Genomic DNA, 20767 nt, shown 5'->3' on the forward strand with positions numbered 1-20767 from the left:
GTGGGTTGAGACCAATTGATGCATCTTAGATGGCCGCTTGTTAGCATTTAAGACCCCAGACTCCACACTTCAAAGTGGGATGCAGAATGTTTTCATAATAGAATTATTTTGCCAATTGACTTAGAAGTACCCTTAAGCCATAGTCCCCAAACCCCTGCCCTTGCTCCACTGACCTTCGAAGCATTCAGTTTATCCCGGAAACTTCTTTGTTTTTGGTCCAGCCCAGCTGAGCTGACCTTCCATGTATTGAGTATTGTCCTTCCCTTCACCTAAAGTAGTTCTTATCTACTAACTAATCACGAAATAACCCTCTCCTACCCTCCCTCCCTCCCCCCTCCGTAACCACAAAAGAATGTGTTCTTCTCAGTTTATACTATTTCTCAAGATCTTATAATAGTGGTCTTATACAATATTTGTCCTTTTGCAACTGACTAATTTCACTCAGCATAATGCCTTCCAGGTTCCTCCATGTTAGGAAATGTTTCACAGATTTGTCACTGTTCTTTATCGATGCGTAGTATTCCATTGTGTGAATATACCATAATTTATTTAACCATTCATCCGTTGATGGACACCTTGGTTGCTTCCAGTTTTGCTATTGTAAACAGTGCTGCAATAAACATGTGTGTGCATATATCTGTTGGTGTGAAGGCTCTTATTTCTCTAGGGTATATTCTGAGGAGTGGGATTTCTGGGTTGTATGGTAGTTCTATTTCTAACTTTTTAAGAAAACGCCAGATAGATTTCCAAAGTGGTTGTACCATTTTACATTCCCACCAGCAGTGTGTAAGAGTTCCAATCTCTCCGCAGCCTCTCCAACATTTATTATTTTGTGTTTTTTGGATTAATGCCAGCCTTGTTGGAGTGAGATGGAATCTCATCGTAGTTTTAATTTGCATTTCTCTAATGGCTAATGATCGAGAGCATTTTCTCATGTATCTGTTAGCTGCCTGAATATCTTCTTTAGTGAAGTGCATGTTCATATCCTTTGCCCACTTTTTAATTGGGTTGTTTGTCTTTTTGTGGTTGAGTTTTAACAGGATCATATAGATTTTAGAGATCAGGCGCTGGTCGGAGATGTCATAGCTGAAAATTTTTTCCCAATCTGTAGGTGGTCTTTTTATTCTTTTGGTGAAGTCTTTAGATGAGCATAGGTGTTTGATTTTTAGGAGCTCTCAGTTATCTGGTTTCTCTTCGTCATTTTTGGTAATGTTTTGTATTCTGTTTATGCCTTGTATTAGGGTTCCTAACGTAGTCCCTATTTTTTCTTCCATGATCTTTATCGTTTTAGTCTTTATGTTTAGGTCTTTGATCCACTTGGAGTTAGTTTTTGGGCATGGTGTGAGGTATGGGTCCTGTTTCATTTTTTTGCAAATGGATATCCAGTTATGCCAGCACCATTTGTTAAAAAGACTATCTTTTCCCCAATTAACTGACACTGGGCCTTTGTCAAATATCAGCTGCTCATATGTGGATGGATTTATATCTGGGCTCTCAATTCTGTTCCATTGGTCTATGTGCCTGCTGTTGTACCAGTACCAGGCTGTTTTGACTACTGTGGCTGTATAATATGTTCTAAAATCAGGTAGAGTGAGGCCTCCCACTTTCTTCTTTTTCAGTAATGCTTTACTTATCCGGGGCTTCTTTCCCTTCCACTTGAAGCTGGTGATTTGTTTCTCCATCACATTAAAAAATGTCATTGGAATTTGGATCGGAAGTGCATTGTATGTATAGATGGCTTTTGGTAGAATAGACATTTTTACTATGTTAAGTCTTCCTATCCATGAGCAAGGTATGTTTTTCCACTTATGTAGGTCCTTTTTAGTTTCTTGCACTAGTACTTTGTAGTTTTCTTTGTATAGGTCTTTTACATCTTTGGTAAGGTTTATTCCTAAGTATTTTATCTTCATGGGGCTACTGTGAATGGTATTGATTTGGTTATTTCCTCTTCGATGTTCTTTTAGTGATTTTTGTATGTTTATCTTATAACCTGAGACTCTGCCAAACTCTTCTATTAGTTTCAGTAGTTTTCTGGAGGATTCCTTAGGGTTTTCTGTGTATAAGATCATGTCATCTGCAAATAGAGATAATTTTACTTCTTCCTTGCCCATCTGGATGCCCTTTATTTCTTTGTCTAGCCTAATTGCTCTGGCTAGGACATGTAGCACAATGTTGAATAAGAGCGGTGATAAAGGGCATGCTTGTCTGGTTCCGGTTCTCAAGGGAAATGCTTTCAGGCTCTCTCCATTTAGAGTGATGTTGGCTGTTGGCTTTGATGCCCTTTATTATGTTGAGGAATTTTCCTTCAATTCCTATTTTGCTGAGAGTTTTTATCATGAACAGGTGTTGGACTTTGTCAAATGCCTCTTCTGCATCAATTGATAAGATCATGTGGTTTTTCTCTTTTGTTTTATTTATTTGGTGGATTACATTAATGGCTTTTCTAATATTGAACTAACCTTGCAAAAAAAAAAAAACTTTTTTTTTACATACCTGCTATAAATCCCACGTGGTTGTGGTGGATTATTTTTTTTGATATGTTGTTGAATTCTGTTGGCTAGAATTTTGTTGAGGATTTTTGCATCTATGTTCATGAGGGATATAGGTCTGTAATTTTCTTTTTTTGTGGTGTCTTTACCTGGTTTTGGTATCAGGGATATGGTGGCTTCATAGAATGAGTTAGGTAGTATTCCCTCATTTTCTATGCTTTGAAATACCTTTAGTAGTAGTGGTGTTAACTCTTCTCTGAAAGTTTGGTAGAACTCTGCAGTGAAGCCATCCGAGCCAGGGCCTTTTTTTGTTGGGAGTTTTTTGATTGCCTTTTCAATCTCTTTTTTTTTTGTTATGGGTCTTTTTAGTTGTTCTACTTCTGATTGTGTTAGTTTAGGTAGGTAGTGTTTTTCTAGGAATTCATCCATTTCTTCTAGGTTTGCAAATTTGTTAGAGTACAATTTTTTGTAATAATCTGATATGATTCTTTTAGTTTCAGTTGGGTCTGTTGTGATATGGCCCATCTTGTTTCTTATTCGGGTTATTTGTTTCCTTTCCTGTATATCAATTTCGTTATTTTTTTCAAAGAACCAGCTTTTGGATTTGTTAATTCTTTCAATCGTTCTTCCGTTCTCTTCCTCATTTAGTTCAGCTCTAACTTTTATTATTTGTTTTCTTCTGGTGCCTGATGGATTCTTTTGTTGCTCGCTTTCTATTTGTTCAAGTTGTAGGCACAGTTCTCTCATTTTGGCTCTTTCTTCTTTATGTATGCGTGCATTTATCGATATAAATTGACCTCTGAGCACTGCTTTTGCTGTGTCCCAGAGGTTTTGATAGGAAGTGTTTTCATTCTTGTTGCATTCTATGAATTTCTTTATTCCCTCCTTAATGTCTTGTATAACCCAGTCTTTTTTGAGCAGGGTATTGTTCAGGTTCCAAGTATTTGATTTCTTTTCCCTGATTTGTCTGTTATTGGTTTCCACTTTTACAGCCTTGTGGTCTGAGAAGATGCTTTGTAATATTTCGATGTTTTGGATTCTGCCAAGGTTTGTTTTATGACCTAATATGTGGTCTATTCTAGAGAATGTTCCATGTGCGCTAGGAAAAAAAGTATACTTTGCAGCTGTTGGGTGGAGTGTTCTGTATAAGTCAATGAGGTCAAGTTGGTTGATTGTAGCAATTAGGTCTTCTGTGTCTCTATTGAGCTTCTTACTGGAAGCCCTGTCCTTTTCCAAAAGTGATGTGTTGAAGTCTCCTACTATAATTGTGGAGGTGTCTATCTCACTCTTCAGTTCTGTTAAAGTTTGTTTTATGTATCTTGCAGCCCTGTCATTGGGTGCATAAATATTTAATATGGTTATATCTTCCTGGTCAATTGTCCCTTTAGTCATTATGTTGTGTCCTTCTTTATCCTTTGTGGTAGATTTAACTTTAAAGTCTATTTTGTCAGAAATTAATATTGCTGCTCCTGCTCTTTTTTGCTTATTGTTTGCTTGATATATATTTTTCCATCCTTTGAGTTTTAGTTTGTTTGTGTCTCTAAACCTAAGGTGTGTCTCTTGTAGGCAGCATATAGACGGACCATGTTTCTTTATCCAGTCTGAGACTCTCTGTCTCTTTATTGGTGCATTTAGTCCATTTACATTCAGCGTAATTATAGATAAGTATGTGTTTAGTGCTGTCATTTTGATGCCTCTTTGTGTGTGTTGTTGACAATTTCAGTTTTTCACTGAATTTTTTGTGCTGAGACATTTTTCTTTGTAGATTGTGTGTTCCTCATTTTCATAGTAGTCGAGTTTATGTTTGCTGAGTCATTATGTTTTTCTTGGTTTTTATTTTGAGTTATGGAATTGTTAGAACTCTTTGTGGTTACCTTAATATTTACCCCTATTTTTCTAAGTAAAAACCTAACTTGTATTGTCCTATATCGCCTTGTTTTCCTCTCCATATGGCAGTTCTGTGCCTCCCGTATTTAGTCCCTCTTTTAGCTTATTGTGATCTTTTACATATTGACTTCAATGATTCCCTGTTTTGAGCATTTTTTTCTTTTTAAAATTAATCTTAATTTGTTTTTGTGATTTCCCTATTTGAGTTGATATCAGGATGTTCTGTTCTGTGACCTTGTGTTGTGTTGGTATCTGATATTATTGATTTTCTGACCAAACAAATTTCCTTTGGTGTTTCTTGTAGCTTTGGTTTGGTTTTTGCAAATTCTCTAAGCTTGTGTTTATCTGTAAATGTTTTAATTTCACCTTCATAATTGAGAGAGAGTTTTGCTGGATATATGATGCTTGGCTGGCAGTTTTTCTCCTTCAGTGCTCTATATATGTCATCCCATTGCCTTTTTGACTGCATGGTTTCTGCTGAATGGTCTGAACTTATTCTTATTGATTCTCCTTTGTAGGAGACCTTTCTTTTATCCCTGGCTGCTTTTAAAATTTTTTCTTTATCTTTGGTTTTGGCAAGTTTGATGATAATATGTCTTGGTGATTTTCTTTTAGGATCAATCTTATATGGGGTTTGATGAGCATCTTGGATAGATATCCTTTCACCTTTCATGATGTCAGGGAAGTTTTCTGCCAACAGATCTTCAACTATTCTCTCTGTATTTTCTGTTATCCCTCCTTGTTCTGGAACTCCAATCACACGCAAGTTATTCTTCTTGATAGAGTCCCACATGGTTCTTAGGGTTTCTTCATTTTTTAAAATTCTTTTTTCTGATTTTTTTCCAGCTATATTGGTGTCAATTGCTTTAACCTCCATCTCCCCCACTCTGCATTCCAGTTGCTCGATTCTGCTCCTCTCACTTCCTTTTGAGTTGTCTACTTCTGTAATTTTACTGTTAACCTTTTGGATTTCTGAATGCTGTCTCTCTATGGATTCTTGCAGCTTATTAATGTTTCCACTATGTTCTTGAATAATCTTTTTGAGTTCTTCAACTGCTTTATCAGTGTGTTCCTTGGCTTTTTCTGTAGATTGCCTTATTGCATTTATGAGGTCATTCCTGATGTCTTGAAGCATTCTGTAAATAATTTTTTTATATTCTGCATCTGGCAATTCCAGGATTGTATCTTCATTTGGGAAAGACTTTGATTCTTTAATTTGGGAAGTTGTAGAAGCAATCATGGTCTGCTTCTTTATGTAGTTTGATATGGACTGCTGTCTCTGAGCCATCTATAAGATATTGTAATGATTTATTTTATATTTGCTCACTGAGTCTTATCTTGTTTTGTTTTTTTTTAATATACGTAGGTGGGCTACTAGATTGAGCTGTCTTGATTGTTGTAGCCCTTGAATCACTTATGTCCTATTACCAGCTGGTTTGGGCTGTTACCAGATATATAAGCCTAAGAGTCCATTCACTATTCTTGAGTAGAATCTGATTTTGGGTCACCAGGTGTGTGGTGCACACTGTCACCTATCCACCTAGAAGAGTAGTCGTGATAGGTGTGCGCACCAGATTCTAGTAGCAGCAGGGGGTCACACTCCAGGGGGGGCAGGATGCTGACAGGCTTCCCCCAAGTGCCAGTAAGGTAGGTGTGTCTCTATTCCTAAAGCACTTTGGTGGGTGGGCTCTGCAGCTGTACCTTAGGCACCCAATGCATGTACCTCTATAGATTGGTAGGTGTCACCATTCTAAGACCCCATGGCAGGAGGCTAGGTGGTCTGGGGGGAGCTTCAGTCCTCAGTTCCCCATTGTGGGTCAGTGAGGGCTCTGTTTAATACACAGAGAAATCAGACCTGGGAAACTTGTCTTTCTAGTAATCTGCAAAACAATTACAGTCAGATCCCTATCACAATTGCCTTTGCATTATAATAGCCACCTTGTTCCCTGTAGGGATGAAAGCCCAAGACTGTGGATCTCATATGCTTGGCTGGAGCTGGTTCTGTATTTTTAGTCCAATTTCAGGAAGTCAGGAAAGGATTTTCTGTCCCTGGGTTTTTTGCAGCTGCTTCTCTCAGGCCAGGAGAATGGGTTAGGAAAAGATTAAAAACAAAAAACAAAAAAAATACAGAGCACTTCACTCTCTGGCTCAGGAAATTCCAATGTTAATGAAGCCACCAGGGAAGGGGAGTGGAGGGATCAGATAGATAGGAGAGAGTAGCACCCCTGAATATAGACAAAGTTACTTATCTTGCTTGGTGATGACTGTTTTATTTGAGATTCCCGAGGGGTGTGTAGCCTATGTGTGTTGGCTGGGTCAAGATTGCCCCCGAGGGTCAGGCCCACGTCCGGTGCTTGTGCTGTCTCAGAAGCTGTGTTCAGTTCCTCTGCTCCCGGTCCAAAGCCCAGCGCCAAGGTTCCCTGGCTGGGACACCACACTCCAAGCTCCAAAACCAGTCGCTGCCTCCCAGTGACTTCTCCTTCTGTCAGCCGCGTCACTGCCCTGCCTGCATGCGGTGGCTGGGCTTCCCCGAGGTCACTTCTGGGGGCTAGGGCTGCATCCCGTGTTTGTGCCATCTCAGGATGCTGTGCTCAGCTCCCCTACGCCCAGTCCAAAGCTTGGCGCCAAGGTTTTCTGACTGGGATGCTGGCTCCAGGTTCCAAAAACAGTCGTTGCTTCCCAGTGGTTGCTCATTCTCAGTCTCTGTCACTCAGCTCAACTCTTTAGATCTGTGTTTGATGGTCAGGGTTCGTAGATTGTCATGTATGTGATCAAAATTCACTTGTTTTTCTGAGTCTTTGATGCAAGAGGGATCCGAGGTAGCTTCTACCTAGTCACCCATCTTGGCCCCCAACCTCCTGTGTCCTTTTGATGTACCACAAACTTTTTTTACTTTCTGGAAGTACATGATATTCCAAATTTATCTTGTATTTTTCCTGCCCCAGCCCTGAAATCAATCACCTCTCCAAGGAGCCCTCTGGTTTCTTTCTTTCTTTTTTTTTTTTGAGAATGATATTTAGAAACCAAGATCTAGATGATGCTCATTGTTACCTGGGTGTCACTGCTTCTAGGTGCTCTTAGTGGAAAGTGATAGGGATATATGCGGGTAAGTATATAAACACGTATCTACATTTATTTCTGTACCTATCTGTATACATATTAAAAGTTAACATGTGTTCATACTGATACCTCTGATCCAGTCCAGCACCACAAAGTTTATTCTAGTATTTCCTCTTTGCTCATTTGTGACTTCTTTTTCTTGCAGTGAGAAATCTGTTGCTAATATGTACAATATATTTACTTATTTACTCAACCCTACTATACATGTAAAGTAGCTGCAGAATTTCTAACCCGTACTCCTGTGAGGCACAATTTTACCAACTAGAGTGTTTTGTGCAGTTCTTTTGTTTTCAACCTTACAATATTGAGTCAGAATATTGTTTTCGAAGTTACCTATGTCAGCTCCTTTCTTCACTACCTGCTTCAGTGAGATTATGTCATTTCGTATAATATAGTTAAATGCATTTATCATCATCTGCATTTCATCTTGAAATGTTTTCTTATGGTCTAAATCTGGCCACCTCAATCTACAGATCAACTGATGAACCTTTCAGGAGAGTGAGAATAACTTTGAGGGAAATCTCTTGCTTGCTTGAGGACTGAAGAAGTAAGAGCTGGCTCAAGGTTCCTCCCTTACTTTGGTCCTTATTTTGCTCCAGATGTCAGTTTTTGACAGGTATGTTTCATATTACGTAGTTTAAAAAATTGACTATTTTCTTGTTTCTTTAGAGTTTTCTCCTCTATTTACTCATTATTTCCATTGTTCTCCAAAGAATTACAAGAATGGAGAATAGGGTAAAAATGCATTTTAAAATTTTCCTTAAGTCCTGATTCACTTTTTTGATACTGAATGTCTGGCATTAAATGGACAAAACACATGGCTGATTGATTTAGTTGCACTTCTCCTTTAATAATTTGCAGTCAGCATTAAATTTTTTCTAGGGGAGTATAGATCCAAAGGTATAAAAATAATTTATTTTAGTGTTTCCTGTCTTCCTCTTGAATTTAGTTCTTGTTTTAACGGAGTACTTCCTTTTGTACTTCTTTCAGATAGGGTTCAAGGGTGGTAGACTTTGCATGTGTGAATAGAATTCTTGGTTTATAAACATATTTCCTTAGAACTATGACTATTGCTCAATTTCTTTCTGCCTCTAGTATTTTTGGTGAGAAATCTAATGCCAACCTGGTTTTTGTTGTTTTGTAGCTTTTTTTCTTTGTCTGGGAGCTTTTAGGATGTTCTGTATTTTCACCACATGTGTCTATGTGTGGGTCTGTTTTTGTTTTTTTAATTCATCTCTTGGCATTTGGAAGACTTTTTCAAAACTAAGGGCTTGTATTTTTTTTTCCAATTCTGAAAATATTTCTCCTATTATTATTTATTTATTTGTCTATTCTCCCCCTTTGTAATCTCTGTTTTCTTCTCCTTGAACTCTATTTATGTAATATTGGAATAGATTTATCTATTCTACATATCTCTTAACTTAAAAAAAAAAACATTATTGCCCAGCTACAACTGATGACTGCCCTGAAGGGGAACACAACAGAGAACCCCTGAGGGAGTAGGAGAGCAGTGGGATGATCCAAAATTCTCATAAAAAGACCAGACTTAATGGTCTGACTGAGACTGGAAGGACCCCGGTGGTCATGGCCCCCAGACCTTCTGTTGGCCCAGGACAGGAACCATTCCCGAAGCCAACTCTTCACACATGGATTGGACTGGACAATGGGTTGGAGAGGGATGCTGGTGAGGACTGAGCTTCTTGGATCAGGTGGACACTTGAGGCTATGTTGGCATCTCCTGCCTGGAGTGGAGATGAGAGGGTGGAGGGGGTTAGAAGCTGGCAAAATGGACACAAAAAGAGAGAGTGGAGGGAGAGAGTGGGCTGTCTCATTAGGGGGAGAGCAATTGGGAGTAGGTAGCAAGGTGTATATAAGTTTTTGTGTGTAAACTGACTTGATTTGTAAACTTTCACTTAAAACACAATAAAAATTATTAAAAAAAAAAGATGTGGCAGTCAGCTTCTGTAAAGATTTACAGCCTTGGAAATCCTGTGGAGCAGTTCTACTCTGTCCTACAGGGTCACTATGAGTTGGAATCCACTCCACCATGTTTTTTTTGTTAGTTCTTGGTAGTTGTTTTGTTTCTGGTAGCCTGTGAATAAGGAGCCCTGGTAGTAGATGTCAGCAGCTTGGAAGAAAATCCCAGAAACAATAGGAGCATTCTTGCTGAATCAAGGAGCACTGGTGGTGCAATGGGTTAAACACTTGGCTGCTAACCAAAAAGTTGGTGGTTTGAACCCATCCAGTGGCTCCACCGGCTTCCATAAATATTACAGCCAAGAAAACCCTGAGGGGCAGTTCTACTCTGTCACATGGGGTCACTATGAGTTGAAACTGCCTCAACAGCACCCAACAACCTGCTGCATCACCAAGTGCTCTTGTTGACACAGGGGACAATACTGTGTGAGGAAAACAAACAAACAACTATGACCCTGATTTGAAAAAGTATTCAGAAGAGCTGAATTCCGAAAGTGAAGAAGTTATTTCACTTATATTTTCCTTTTTATATTTTTACAAGATGGTGCCGCCTAAGATTTTTAATTATCCTGTCTGTGAGTCGTGTGTCTGTTTTTCATAGCCAAGACTGTGGATGTGTACAGGTGTGTTGCTATATGGGGTATGCCAGCAAATTTTCTGGGCAAAAGGGTCCATGTTCTTTCTGAATATGATCAGATATCCAAGTGCCTACAGGTTCCCATTTGGGTGGACATGGCTTTGATGTGTGCTGCTAGGAAGGAGGTGGCAAGTACCAAACCAGTTGGCTGCTGCTACTGAGTGCCAACTAGTAACCTTGACAATTACACCAAGACTTTCTCTTGCTCCCCTTGTCTGCTCCCTCTGAGCTTGGAGTACCCCCAGAGCCCTTCCTATCTTTTCTATCAGTCTTCTTCTGCACATGTTTTCTGCTCATGTAATCCAATCCCATCTACCTTCTGTCTTTTAGGAATGTCTCATAATTTCTGATCCACTAAGGACACTCTCTTCTTTTTATGAGTGAAGGACAGTCTTTCCTGTTTCCCAATACTGCTGTGGGTATATAGGTATTTTTTCAGTCATTTTGGCAGCTTAAGGTGAGAGGAGGGGATTAGAACTTACGCTAAAGTTGATGTCATAATCCAGTCTCACTGCTGATAATCAGAGCCAGAATCCCAATGTATTATTCTCTAAGTGTTCCCCTGAGAGAAACTAGCAATGTAAATCATCTTGGACAAATATTGAATCTGCATCTAATCAAGCCTCTAGACCTAACTACCAGGTTCTAAGAAATATGGAAAATATAAGATCCAATTAAATATAACCATGAATAATCAATCACCTAAATTCAATATGTGGTGAAATATATCTAGGGAAAAACGACCTAGTTTCTTCAACAAATAAATGTCGTGTGAAAAAAAACATGTATGGGGGAACTGTTATAGGTTAAAAGATACTAAAGGGCCATTTCAACTAAAGGGCAACATATAGATATTTTGGATCCTGATTTTAACAAACTAATTGTATAAAACAAAATAATCAATGTTGAAACAACCAGTGAAAATTTAATAAATCTGAACTTGGTACTGGTTGAAATTAAGGAATTATTGTTAATTTTGTTTAATGTGATAATGGCATTTTAGTTATGTTCTTATGAATTCCAGATCTGCTAGAGCAGATGTCAGCCAACTACAGGCCATCATCTGTTTTTGTAAATAAAATTTTATTGGAACACAGCCATGCCCATTTGCTTATGTATTGTTTATGGTGGCTTTTGTCACTAGTAGAGTTGAATTGTTGCTACAGAGACAGTCTGACCCAAGAAGCCTAAAATATTTACTATCTGGCCCTTTACAGAAACTTTGTCAACTCTATGTTAAAAAGACATACGGAAATATTTATAAGTGAAAGATATTTGAAATTTCCTTTAAAACACTATTGCAAAACAAAACAAAGTTGGTGGAAGGCAGAGTAAAGAAGACTGGGAAAACGCTGAAAATTCTTTTTTTTTTTTTTCTTTTTATTGTACTTTAGATGAAGGTTTACAGAAGAAACTAGTTTCTCATTAAACAGTTTATGCACATATCGTTTTATGACTTTGGTTAACAACCCCATTATATGTCAATGTGCTCCTTCCTCAATCTTGGGTTCCCTATTACCAGCTTTCCTGTTCCCTCTTGCATTCTAGTCCTGGCCCCTGGGCTGGTGTGCCCCTTTAGTCTCATTTTGTTTTATGGGCCTGTTCAATCTTTGGCTGAAGGGTGGACCTCAGGTGTGACCTCATTACTGAACTGAAAGGGTGTCCAGGGGCCATACTCTCAGGATTTCTCTAGTCTCTGTCAGACCAGCAAGTCTGATCTTTCTTTTTGAGTTAGGATTTTGTTCTACATTTTTCTCCAGCTCTGTCCAGGACCCCATATTGTGATCCCTGTCAGAGCAGTCAGTGGTGGTAGCCAGGCACCATCTAGTTGTACTGGACTCAGTCTGGTGGAGGCCATGGTAGATGTGATCCATTAGTCCTTTGGACTAATCTTTCCCTTGTATGTTTAGTTTTCTTCATTCTTCCTTGCTCTCGAAGGGGTGAGAACACTGGAGTATCCTAGATGGCTGCTCACAGGCTTTTAAGACCTCAGACACTACTCAACGAAGTGGAATGTAGAACATTTTGTTTATAAACTATGTTATTCCAATTGAGCTAGGTGTTCCTGAAGACCATGGCCCCCACAGCCCTCAACCCAGCAGTTCCGTTCCTCTGGGAGTTTGGATGTGTCTATGGAGCTTCCATGACCTGGCCTGAAAATTCTTGAAATTGATGATGAATAAATATACAGGGGTTCATTAGTGATTCCCTCTACTTTTGTTCACATTTGAAAAATTCTACAGTGTGTTTTTACACAAATAGTGAGCACCTTCTACGTTTGTTTGGCAACTGTGTCTTCCCTCCTCCAAGGTATTTTCATAAGCACTATGCCAATTTTTTCTTTTTTTACATGTTGCTGAAAAAAAATTAGCATAGTGCTCTTATATATACTTAGCTCACGTGCAGGTCCTAGCTTTGAAAAATATTAGTTCTGGTTTGTAAGGTGAGTAGAGGAGAAAAGTGGGAGATTATATGCTGAGAATCTACTAGGTGACTGACAGTGTGGTAGGTACTTGGTAATTTTTTTTTTTTTTTTAATCTTTACAACAACTCTATGAGTCATGATTCACTGAAGAAATATCAAGGGCTTAGAGACATTAGTTAATTTCAGCTAGAAAAGAGCACATCAGGGATTTGACCCTTGGTTGGGTCCCAATCTTAGGTCAGTGCCATCAAGGGTACCGTATCACACGACTAATTGGGTAAGAGAGGCCACACCCTGTTTCAAGGTCAAGAAGCATTTCACAATCGTGTAGCTTCCATGAGGGAAGGTGAACATTGGAGCCTTCAAGTAAGTTGTTTCATCAATGCTCCATTAGCATTAAAGATGCTTTTGAGTTTTTCTAGTTGGTCTTTGAGTTTCTAAGTTGTCAAGAATGCTGTTTGGTACCAAAACCCACGTATCTCTTTACATTTCTCTGTCATCTATTAGATTCAAAGCTCCTAAGGGCGGAGACTATGTTTCTATACCTGTAACACCAAACACAGGAGCCCTAGTGGCGTAGTGGTTAAGAGCTCAGCTGCTAACCAAAAGATCAGCAGTTAGAATCCACCAGCTGCTCCTTGAAAACCCTATGGGGCAGACCTACTCTGTTCTATAGGGTCATTATGAGTCAGAATTGACTTGACAGCAATGGGTTTGGTTTGGTTTAACACAAAACACAGTCCCTGGAATAAGTGGAGATGCTCAATACATGTTTACTGAATGAATGACCAAGAACTTTCACGTCACAATCTCATCCTCCTGCAGAAAGCTTCCTTGTGCTGGACACTAAGGCACACACAAATTATAAACCTCCAGATTCCATGTAAGGACTCTTATTGTATATTAAGTGTCATCTTGTAAATCCAGAGTCAATTTATTATTCTTATTTTCTGCTTTTCTAGGTGGTAGAGAAGACATAACATTTTTCATAATCTCTGGAATGGTGGTTGGAGCAGTTCTTTCAGTTTTGAAGGTTAGTGCCAGAAGTGTTACAAGTTTGTTCTTGGCTTTACTGACTCTAGTCTACTTAACAGCAGCTGGCTTCCATCATTTTCCCAGAGATTTTAAGTAAATGGATCGTGCCAGGGTGATGAAAGAAGGGATAGAGGATGGCTGCTGGATGATTGTTGTTGCGTGCTATTGAGTTGACTCACAGCAACCGTATTAGAGGGGTAGAACTTTCCCATAGGGTTTCCTAGTCTGAAATCTTTATGGGCGCAAATTGCCAGGTCTTTTCTCCCAAAGAGCGGGAGTTTGAACTGCCAACCTTTCAGTTGCTCGTTTAACCATTCTGCCTGTGGGCTTCCTTGCTGGATGATGGGAAGGGGGATATTTGCAGAGTCTGAAGTATCATGTCTTCACAGGTAAATAGTGTTTGACTTTTTCCCAGACATGCTTTTTGTGGTACAAGGATAGATACAAAAATCCCCTTATGTGCTGCGGGTGATACTGACCTTGGGTTTCTTACCCCTGAGCAACAATGCTAGCTTTGCCCTGCGTTAGTGCAGGGGAATTTAATTAGCTTTTCAGTGAGCACAGGATGATATCTGGTGCATTCCAGGAAAATGGATAGAATAGGTGGATACACATAAACAGATGCAGTAAATTTTAACTTTTATTCCTGCCTAAAATATAACATATTTTCTGTAAAAATTATGAATTAAATATAATTTAATGACAATAAGGTATTTAAAATATAATTGGGACAATTTAAAAAAAAAACAGGAAGAGTCAGTAAACAAAACAAAAACAAAATAAATGAAATAAGAGCAAAATCTCCTCAAGTTTTAGATAGTGTATTTATTTCTCCCCTTACCCAGGTGAAAACTCCCTGGAGCAGAAGGTAGTTCTTGCGTTGAGAGCTCACATCTGATTCATAGGAGACAGTGTGCGTTCCAGACCCAGCAGCCAATGCTAAGGAGAATGTATCTAAGTCTTTTTCTCTTTCATTGAGGTATCAGGACAATGCAGGCTTTCAGTACATGTGAGGTCACTGCCCACGTACGTACAGCAGGGTTTAATTTGCCTGAGTCCGTAGACCTCATTTAAAAATAGGTGCTCTCCCTGTCTGTGGTGTTCAGTTGCAAATACTCCAGACTGCCTTTTTTGTAGCTGCCTACCCGAGTAGGTTTTTGGTTTCTTATCCCTGCGGCCTGTCTTTTCTGTAAAGAGTTGGCAATCATGTCCGAAAACTCTGCTTGCAAGCGCTGTTGATTCTCCCTGGAAAGGGGGTGGAAAGGGAAAATGGAACTTCTCAGCAATTTATATAGAAACCCTGGTGGCGTAGTGGTAAACTGCTACGGCTGCTAACCAAAGGGTTGGCAGTTCAAATCCGCCAGGTGCTCCATGGAAACTCTATGGGGCAGTTCTACTCTGTCCTATAGGGTCACTATGAGTTGGAATTGACTCAATGGCACTGGGTTTGGTATTTTTTGGTTTACTCCTTAGCTCCAGAATAACCAGTCAGTTCACTAAATAGTCACTGAGTGCATACCCTGTGCTAGACACTGCTAGACACAGGAAGTACAAAGAATACAAAGGGAGCCTTGCCTTTGATGAGCCTAAGACAGTCACTCCTGCTATATGTAAGCAGAATATATTTCAAATGGAAAGCTATATTTCAATTTCACAGTGGAACAACCTGCTGCTAGAATTAGAAGTCATGGTTAGGAGGAGCTAATTTTACATATGCCACAGCAGGAAGGGGAAAAACATGTCAGGGAAAAGAAGCCAGGAGAATGCTAGACCCCTGCCACTCAACCCTGAAAAGACGCTGGTCCCACACATACCCAGGAATGTGGATCTTATTTGTGGAGGGCTCAGAATGGTTCCAGGGTTTTAAGAGTTTGGGATGGAACTGTGGCACTCTTAATAATGGGTGAGGTCCCCTGGCCCCAAGAAAGATCTAGGTTGTTTTGGCAACTGTTATGGATTTAATTGTGTTCCCCAAGATATGTGTTGGAATTCTAATCCCTATGCCTGTGGATGTAATCCAGTTTGGGAATAGGGTTTCTTTGTTATGTTAATGAGCCATAATCTGTGTAGGATGTGTGCTAAACCTAATCACTTCTGCGTTATCAGGAGCAGCATAGACACAGAGACAAAGAAGCACAAAGAGGGAGGATGGGGGGAGATAGATGTCACGTGAAGATCACCAAGGATCTTCCCCCAGAGCCGACAGAGAGAGAGAGCCTTCCCCTAGAACCAATGCCCTGAATTCAGACTTCTAGCAGAACTCAAATTCTTATTAAAAATAAAAAAAAAAAGAAAGAAAGACAAACTGGAACAGTAGAGAACAGGGGGCTTCCTGAGACTATCGCCCTGAGACACTCTTAAACCTAGAACTGAGCCTTTCTCCCGTGGAGCAGCTGGTAGGCTGGAACCCTGAGCCTTTTGGTTAGCAGCTGAAGGCTTCACCACTGTGCCACCAGGCTCCTTAGACATGCATTAGTTATCTCTAAAGTAATGCTTGATCTTCTGAGCAAGTCTGAAACACCAGTTTCTAGCTGCCAGAGAAAGGATGTTCCTAAAGCTTCTCCTGAATATATAGCCCCTTACCTTGTGTCCAATATATCACTGCCTCCTGCAGAGCACTTCCCAAAATTAAATTGGCTGTATATAGCACAACTTACAAAACCAAGACCTCCGAAGTCTCTCTCCCTCCCTGCCACACCCAGCAGCTTACACAGTTGGAGGGGTTGGCAGATTGTACTCCTGGTCCTTCACCCCGGTCAGCCAGTAGGTGGTCTCAGTTCCTCGTCCCTAGTGGACAAAAAAGGACACAGATGAGACAGGCAGCCCTAGCCCACTGTTCCTACAATTTTCTTTTCCCCAGAAACATCTCACCTCCAAATTTCTTGTCAGCGCCAATATTTAAACATATCACCTGTTTCTGATATGATTTGCATTATCTCTAGACAGATCTTTATCTCAGCGCTTTTCTAAAAACAAGTCTCTCCTTCACCAGACAAGTTTTTTTCAAAATAGAGTTTTCTTTTCTCCGAGGACATTTCAAAAATATCACTGTAGCAGTAATTCAAGAATTCTAAAAGAGGATGAATAGTCACCTACAATCTTGATATGCTAACAAATCCAACTGGTTTTCATTGTCCATTCTAGCCCTTTTTGCCACTGGTTCCCTTCCTTCAGTGTGTAAATCATGAACACATATGCATCACACTAAACACTTACTAAATTATATTTGTTGGGTCCAGGGATGAATTACCCAATAAGCAAGGTAAGCATGGGTTTACATGTGCTTACTTATTACTCTGTAGTGCACAATTTCAATTTGTGCATACCTTGCTTAAACGTAAGCCCATACATACCTTGCTTACTGATTACTCTGTCCCTTGTTGGGTCCCATCTGGAGGCTATAAAATGAGGAAACTTACTGGAAACCCTGGCTTTGCTAGAGCTTGTATTTGAAAAGGAGACTGGGTGGTTACATTAAAAAAAAAAATGGCGGTTTGCTAGCTGTGTTTAGATGGCATTGATTCAAAAACCACTTCTGCTTGGGCGGAAAGTTCTGTGCAGAAAAATGTATTTATGGAGGGCTCAAAAGGCAAGGGTGATGTTAGGACACCTTTACATAAAAGGAGGCTTTTGCAAGTTGCAATCAGAGTGTAAAGTCAGAAGCCTGAAGACTTCTGGAGCCAGGTAACCTTAATAATGGTAATCAGCTTCAGACAAATTGTGAAAAATTGTAATGAACTGTGAAAAACAGCCTGATAGCCAATTGCTGACAGTTGGGTGACTGTGGAGGGAGGGGCTCTAAATTTAAGGAACAATATGGAGAGTTTAGAGTAATGATGCACTTCAGTGTGCCTCACAATCAGTTGAAATGCTTGTTTGAAATACAGATCCCTGATCTACATCCACAGAGTCTTATTTAGTAGACCTGGTGGAGAATTGGAGTCCCTTGGTAGAGCAAACAGTTAATGAACTTGGCTGCTAATCAAAAAGCTGGAGGTCCCAGTTCACCCACAGGTGCCTGGAAAGGAAGGCTTAGTGATCTTCTGAAAAAATCAGCCATTAGAAGCTCTGTGGATTGCAGTTCTCCTCTGATACACACAAGGTCACCATGAGACAGAGTGGACTCCATTGTAACTGGTTTAACTGACTGGTGGGGAGTCCAGGTATCTGCAATTTAACAACTACCCAGATGATGCTGTGTCAAGGGGTCTGGACCACACGTGGAGATTCACTGCTCTAGAGCTTTGGAATGGTCAAGAGAGGTGGCCTTAGATAGTAGCAGCATCTTGCAGTGAGAGCAGGAAAGTAAGTGAAGAGATGGGAGTTTTGACCTAAAATAAGTCTTGGACCAGATTGTAACTGCCTGGTTTTGAGGAATTGGGGATAAAATTTGGATATATGTGGAGGAAAATGTGGCAGCATTTTATCACATATTGGTCATAGATCAAAGTATTAAAAGGGCTTTGCAGAGTAAGAAGCCCTGGTGGCACATTGGTTAAGAGCTTGGGTGCTAACCAAAAAGTCAACAGTTTGAATTTACCAGCCGTTCCTTGGAAACCCTATGGGGTAGTTCTACTCTGTTGTATAGGGTCACTATGAGTTGGAATCAACTAGATGGCAAAGGTTTTGGTGTTTTTGTGGGCTAAAGGCAAGTTCTGAGTTCACATTCTTCAGTGTGGCTTCTCCTCCAGGGATTAGTGAGCGGTCATGGTGGGGAGGACAGAAAAGGATTCTTTATCTTCATGTTCCTCCACTTCACCAGCCCAGGGGTGTCCATTCCAGATGCCCATTCTCAAGGGAGGTGGCGTGTGTGTGTGTGTGTGTGTGTGAGTGCTTTCTATATACTGCCTCTGTGGTTCCTTACTTTTAAGTATGTTTCTCCCCTCACTTCATACAGGAACTGACACTCGGTTCTCTTCAGGATGGCTATAGTGGAGCCACTCACATGAATTCTCAAGGCTGGAAATGCAAAAGAATTCAATAAAAATCATGTCCATTTTGAAATTTGTTAGATAGTTACATGTTTCCCCTCGATTTGGGACGCTTGTTTTAGGTGTTCTTAATATCTTAGATCCTTTAGTGGAAGAATACTTAAAAATAATACCTGAGACAAGAAATATTATCATGCATGGAAAGAGGGCCTGGCATTGGTTTTCAGGGTGCAGAATGAAGGGGCTCCCCTGGTTGTGCTTCATAGATTCTCATTCCAGCTCAGAATGGTAGCCTCTGGGGCCTGGTTTTAGATTTGGCTTGTGGTGGCAAGCTTGGGAGTTGGAATTTTGTTTTAGGTCCTCATGTAAAATTGCAATAAGTAGCTGTAGTGTTGGGGGAAGACTAAACATTTAGCAGAGAGTTACAGAGTCTTGATTTTCTCAAATTTTGCTCTTCAGAAATACTGTTACCCTTCTGACAAACAACTGGTGAGGGCATTCCAATTCATAGATCCATTGCTGTAGACCACCATTCCCACTGTGGGTGTCTAGTAGCCAGACCACAAACAGTAACAATAGTAAGAATAATGGCAACCTCACAATGGACATGTCTACCATGTATCAGAGGATTGCTAAATCCTTCCAGGATCCCTCCTAGCAGGGTTGGTATCCCATCTTCAATTTATATTTTCATCATTCTGAGACCTAGAAAGATCCAGCAACTATCCCTCCAATCCACACAGCCAGTGATTTGCACAGTTAGGATTTAACTGAAATCTCTCTGACTTCAACCTTGTCCTTTCCTTTATCCCATGATTGTTTCAATATAAACTAGTACTAGATTATCAGTTGTTGTTGTTAGTCACCATCGACTCAATACCAACTCATGGTGAACCTAAAATATTTTGCCTCCCGTGTTTTGGTAAGCCCCCATCCATATCTACCAATGCTTTCCCCTCTCTTCTGTATATTTCTATTACTATCCCTGTTAATGACATTTATTGAAAAAAAATTTTTTTTTATTTACTACATGCAGCCTATTGTACCTCTACCTTGCCAGGCAAATACAATATAGGCTTCTGAATATAACAAATACTTAGATTTTTTTCTTTATAAAACCAATTCCTAGGAAACCAAATAAAAGGAAAATAAGAAATTGAATCAGGGTGTGCGTATACTCCGTATCTAGCCCACTGACTGTTTTAACTTGCAGTCATCTATGCTATATTTCATGGCTATTTCTGGTAGAACATGCCTGAATGTACTGCAAATGAACCAAGAATAACAGCAACAGTCTGAAACTGAGCAAAGAAAGAAGAATAAAATAATTATCAGTAAACAACAACAAAAGCAAATGTAGCAAGTACTGGATTGACGCAGGATTACTTTATGCCAGGGTGAAGGGTCATTCTCCATTTCACAGCACTTTATAGCTCCTTATTGTGCATTTTATCCTACAATTCCCCTCTGCTACAAGACAGACCTTTGTCCTCTAGAAAACACACACACACACACACACAATCCCCATTCTTACGAAGGCCAGTGGATTCCATCCTGGAGGCTGTGTTGACGGTGTCTCCAAACAGGCAATAACGAGGCATCTTGATTCCCACGACTCCTGCAGCACAGGGGCCTGAAATGGAGGACAGAAAACAGAAAGTGGAGGTAATGGAAACTGCAGAGTGGGGTTAATTCAGATGGGTAAGTCTCTTCTCAGGGTTGCAATGCCGAAAGCGTTATGTCATGGAGAAGTGCTGAGGGTGTGGAATGTGCGCTGCGATGTTAGCTTTAAATGGATGCCGCCAAGGAAGGAAGCACCATTATTCAACTCATGCTTCAGAAAGCATTTTGCTGTAGCACAGAAAAGTACATTTTCTCTAAACAAGGGGCATGTTGTCCAGAGATCTAGGTCACAAAGGTGGGAAGCCCTCTGTACTTTAATCTCTTTTTGTACTGTGTGCTCTGGATCATCTGTGAGGTTTAACCAAAAAACCAAACCCATTGTCATGGAGTCAATTCTAATTCATAGCAACCCTATTGGACAGAGTAGAACGGATCCTTAGGAAGGGACAGATTGCCCAATAAGCAAGGTATACATGGGTTTTCGTATATTTACTTACTAATTTGTAGTTCACAATTTTACCTGTTTTAACCACATCCAAGAGCATCCCTTGCTTACTGGTTAATCTGCCCCTGCATAGGATTTCTAAAGCTGTAACGCTTACAAAAGGAGCTATGGTGCCACAGTGGTTAAAGTCTTGGCTAC

The 20767-nt window shown here is 40.0% G+C and overlaps 1 protein-coding gene across 1 annotated transcript in view; it reads right to left on the reverse strand.

Annotated features, from left to right (window-relative positions):
• Nucleotides 1-14640: 14640 nt before the first annotated feature.
• GUCY2C (guanylate cyclase 2C) overlaps nt 14641-20767 on the reverse strand; it is a 93341-nt gene continuing 87214 nt past the window's right edge. Inside the window, exons 24-27 of the mRNA XM_049881505.1 lie at nt 20036-20134; nt 18435-18529; nt 16281-16357; nt 14641-14815 (exon numbers count right to left, since the gene is read on the reverse strand). Of these exons, the coding sequence (XP_049737462.1) occupies nt 14641-14815; nt 16281-16357; nt 18435-18529; nt 20036-20134 (446 nt within the window). The remainder of the gene's footprint in view (nt 14816-16280; nt 16358-18434; nt 18530-20035; nt 20135-20767) is intronic.

Source organism: Elephas maximus, chromosome 4 (genome assembly GCF_024166365.1).
Source record: "Elephas maximus indicus isolate mEleMax1 chromosome 4, mEleMax1 primary haplotype, whole genome shotgun sequence".
In the NCBI taxonomy this organism is placed as follows: Eukaryota; Metazoa; Chordata; class Mammalia; order Proboscidea; family Elephantidae; genus Elephas; species Elephas maximus.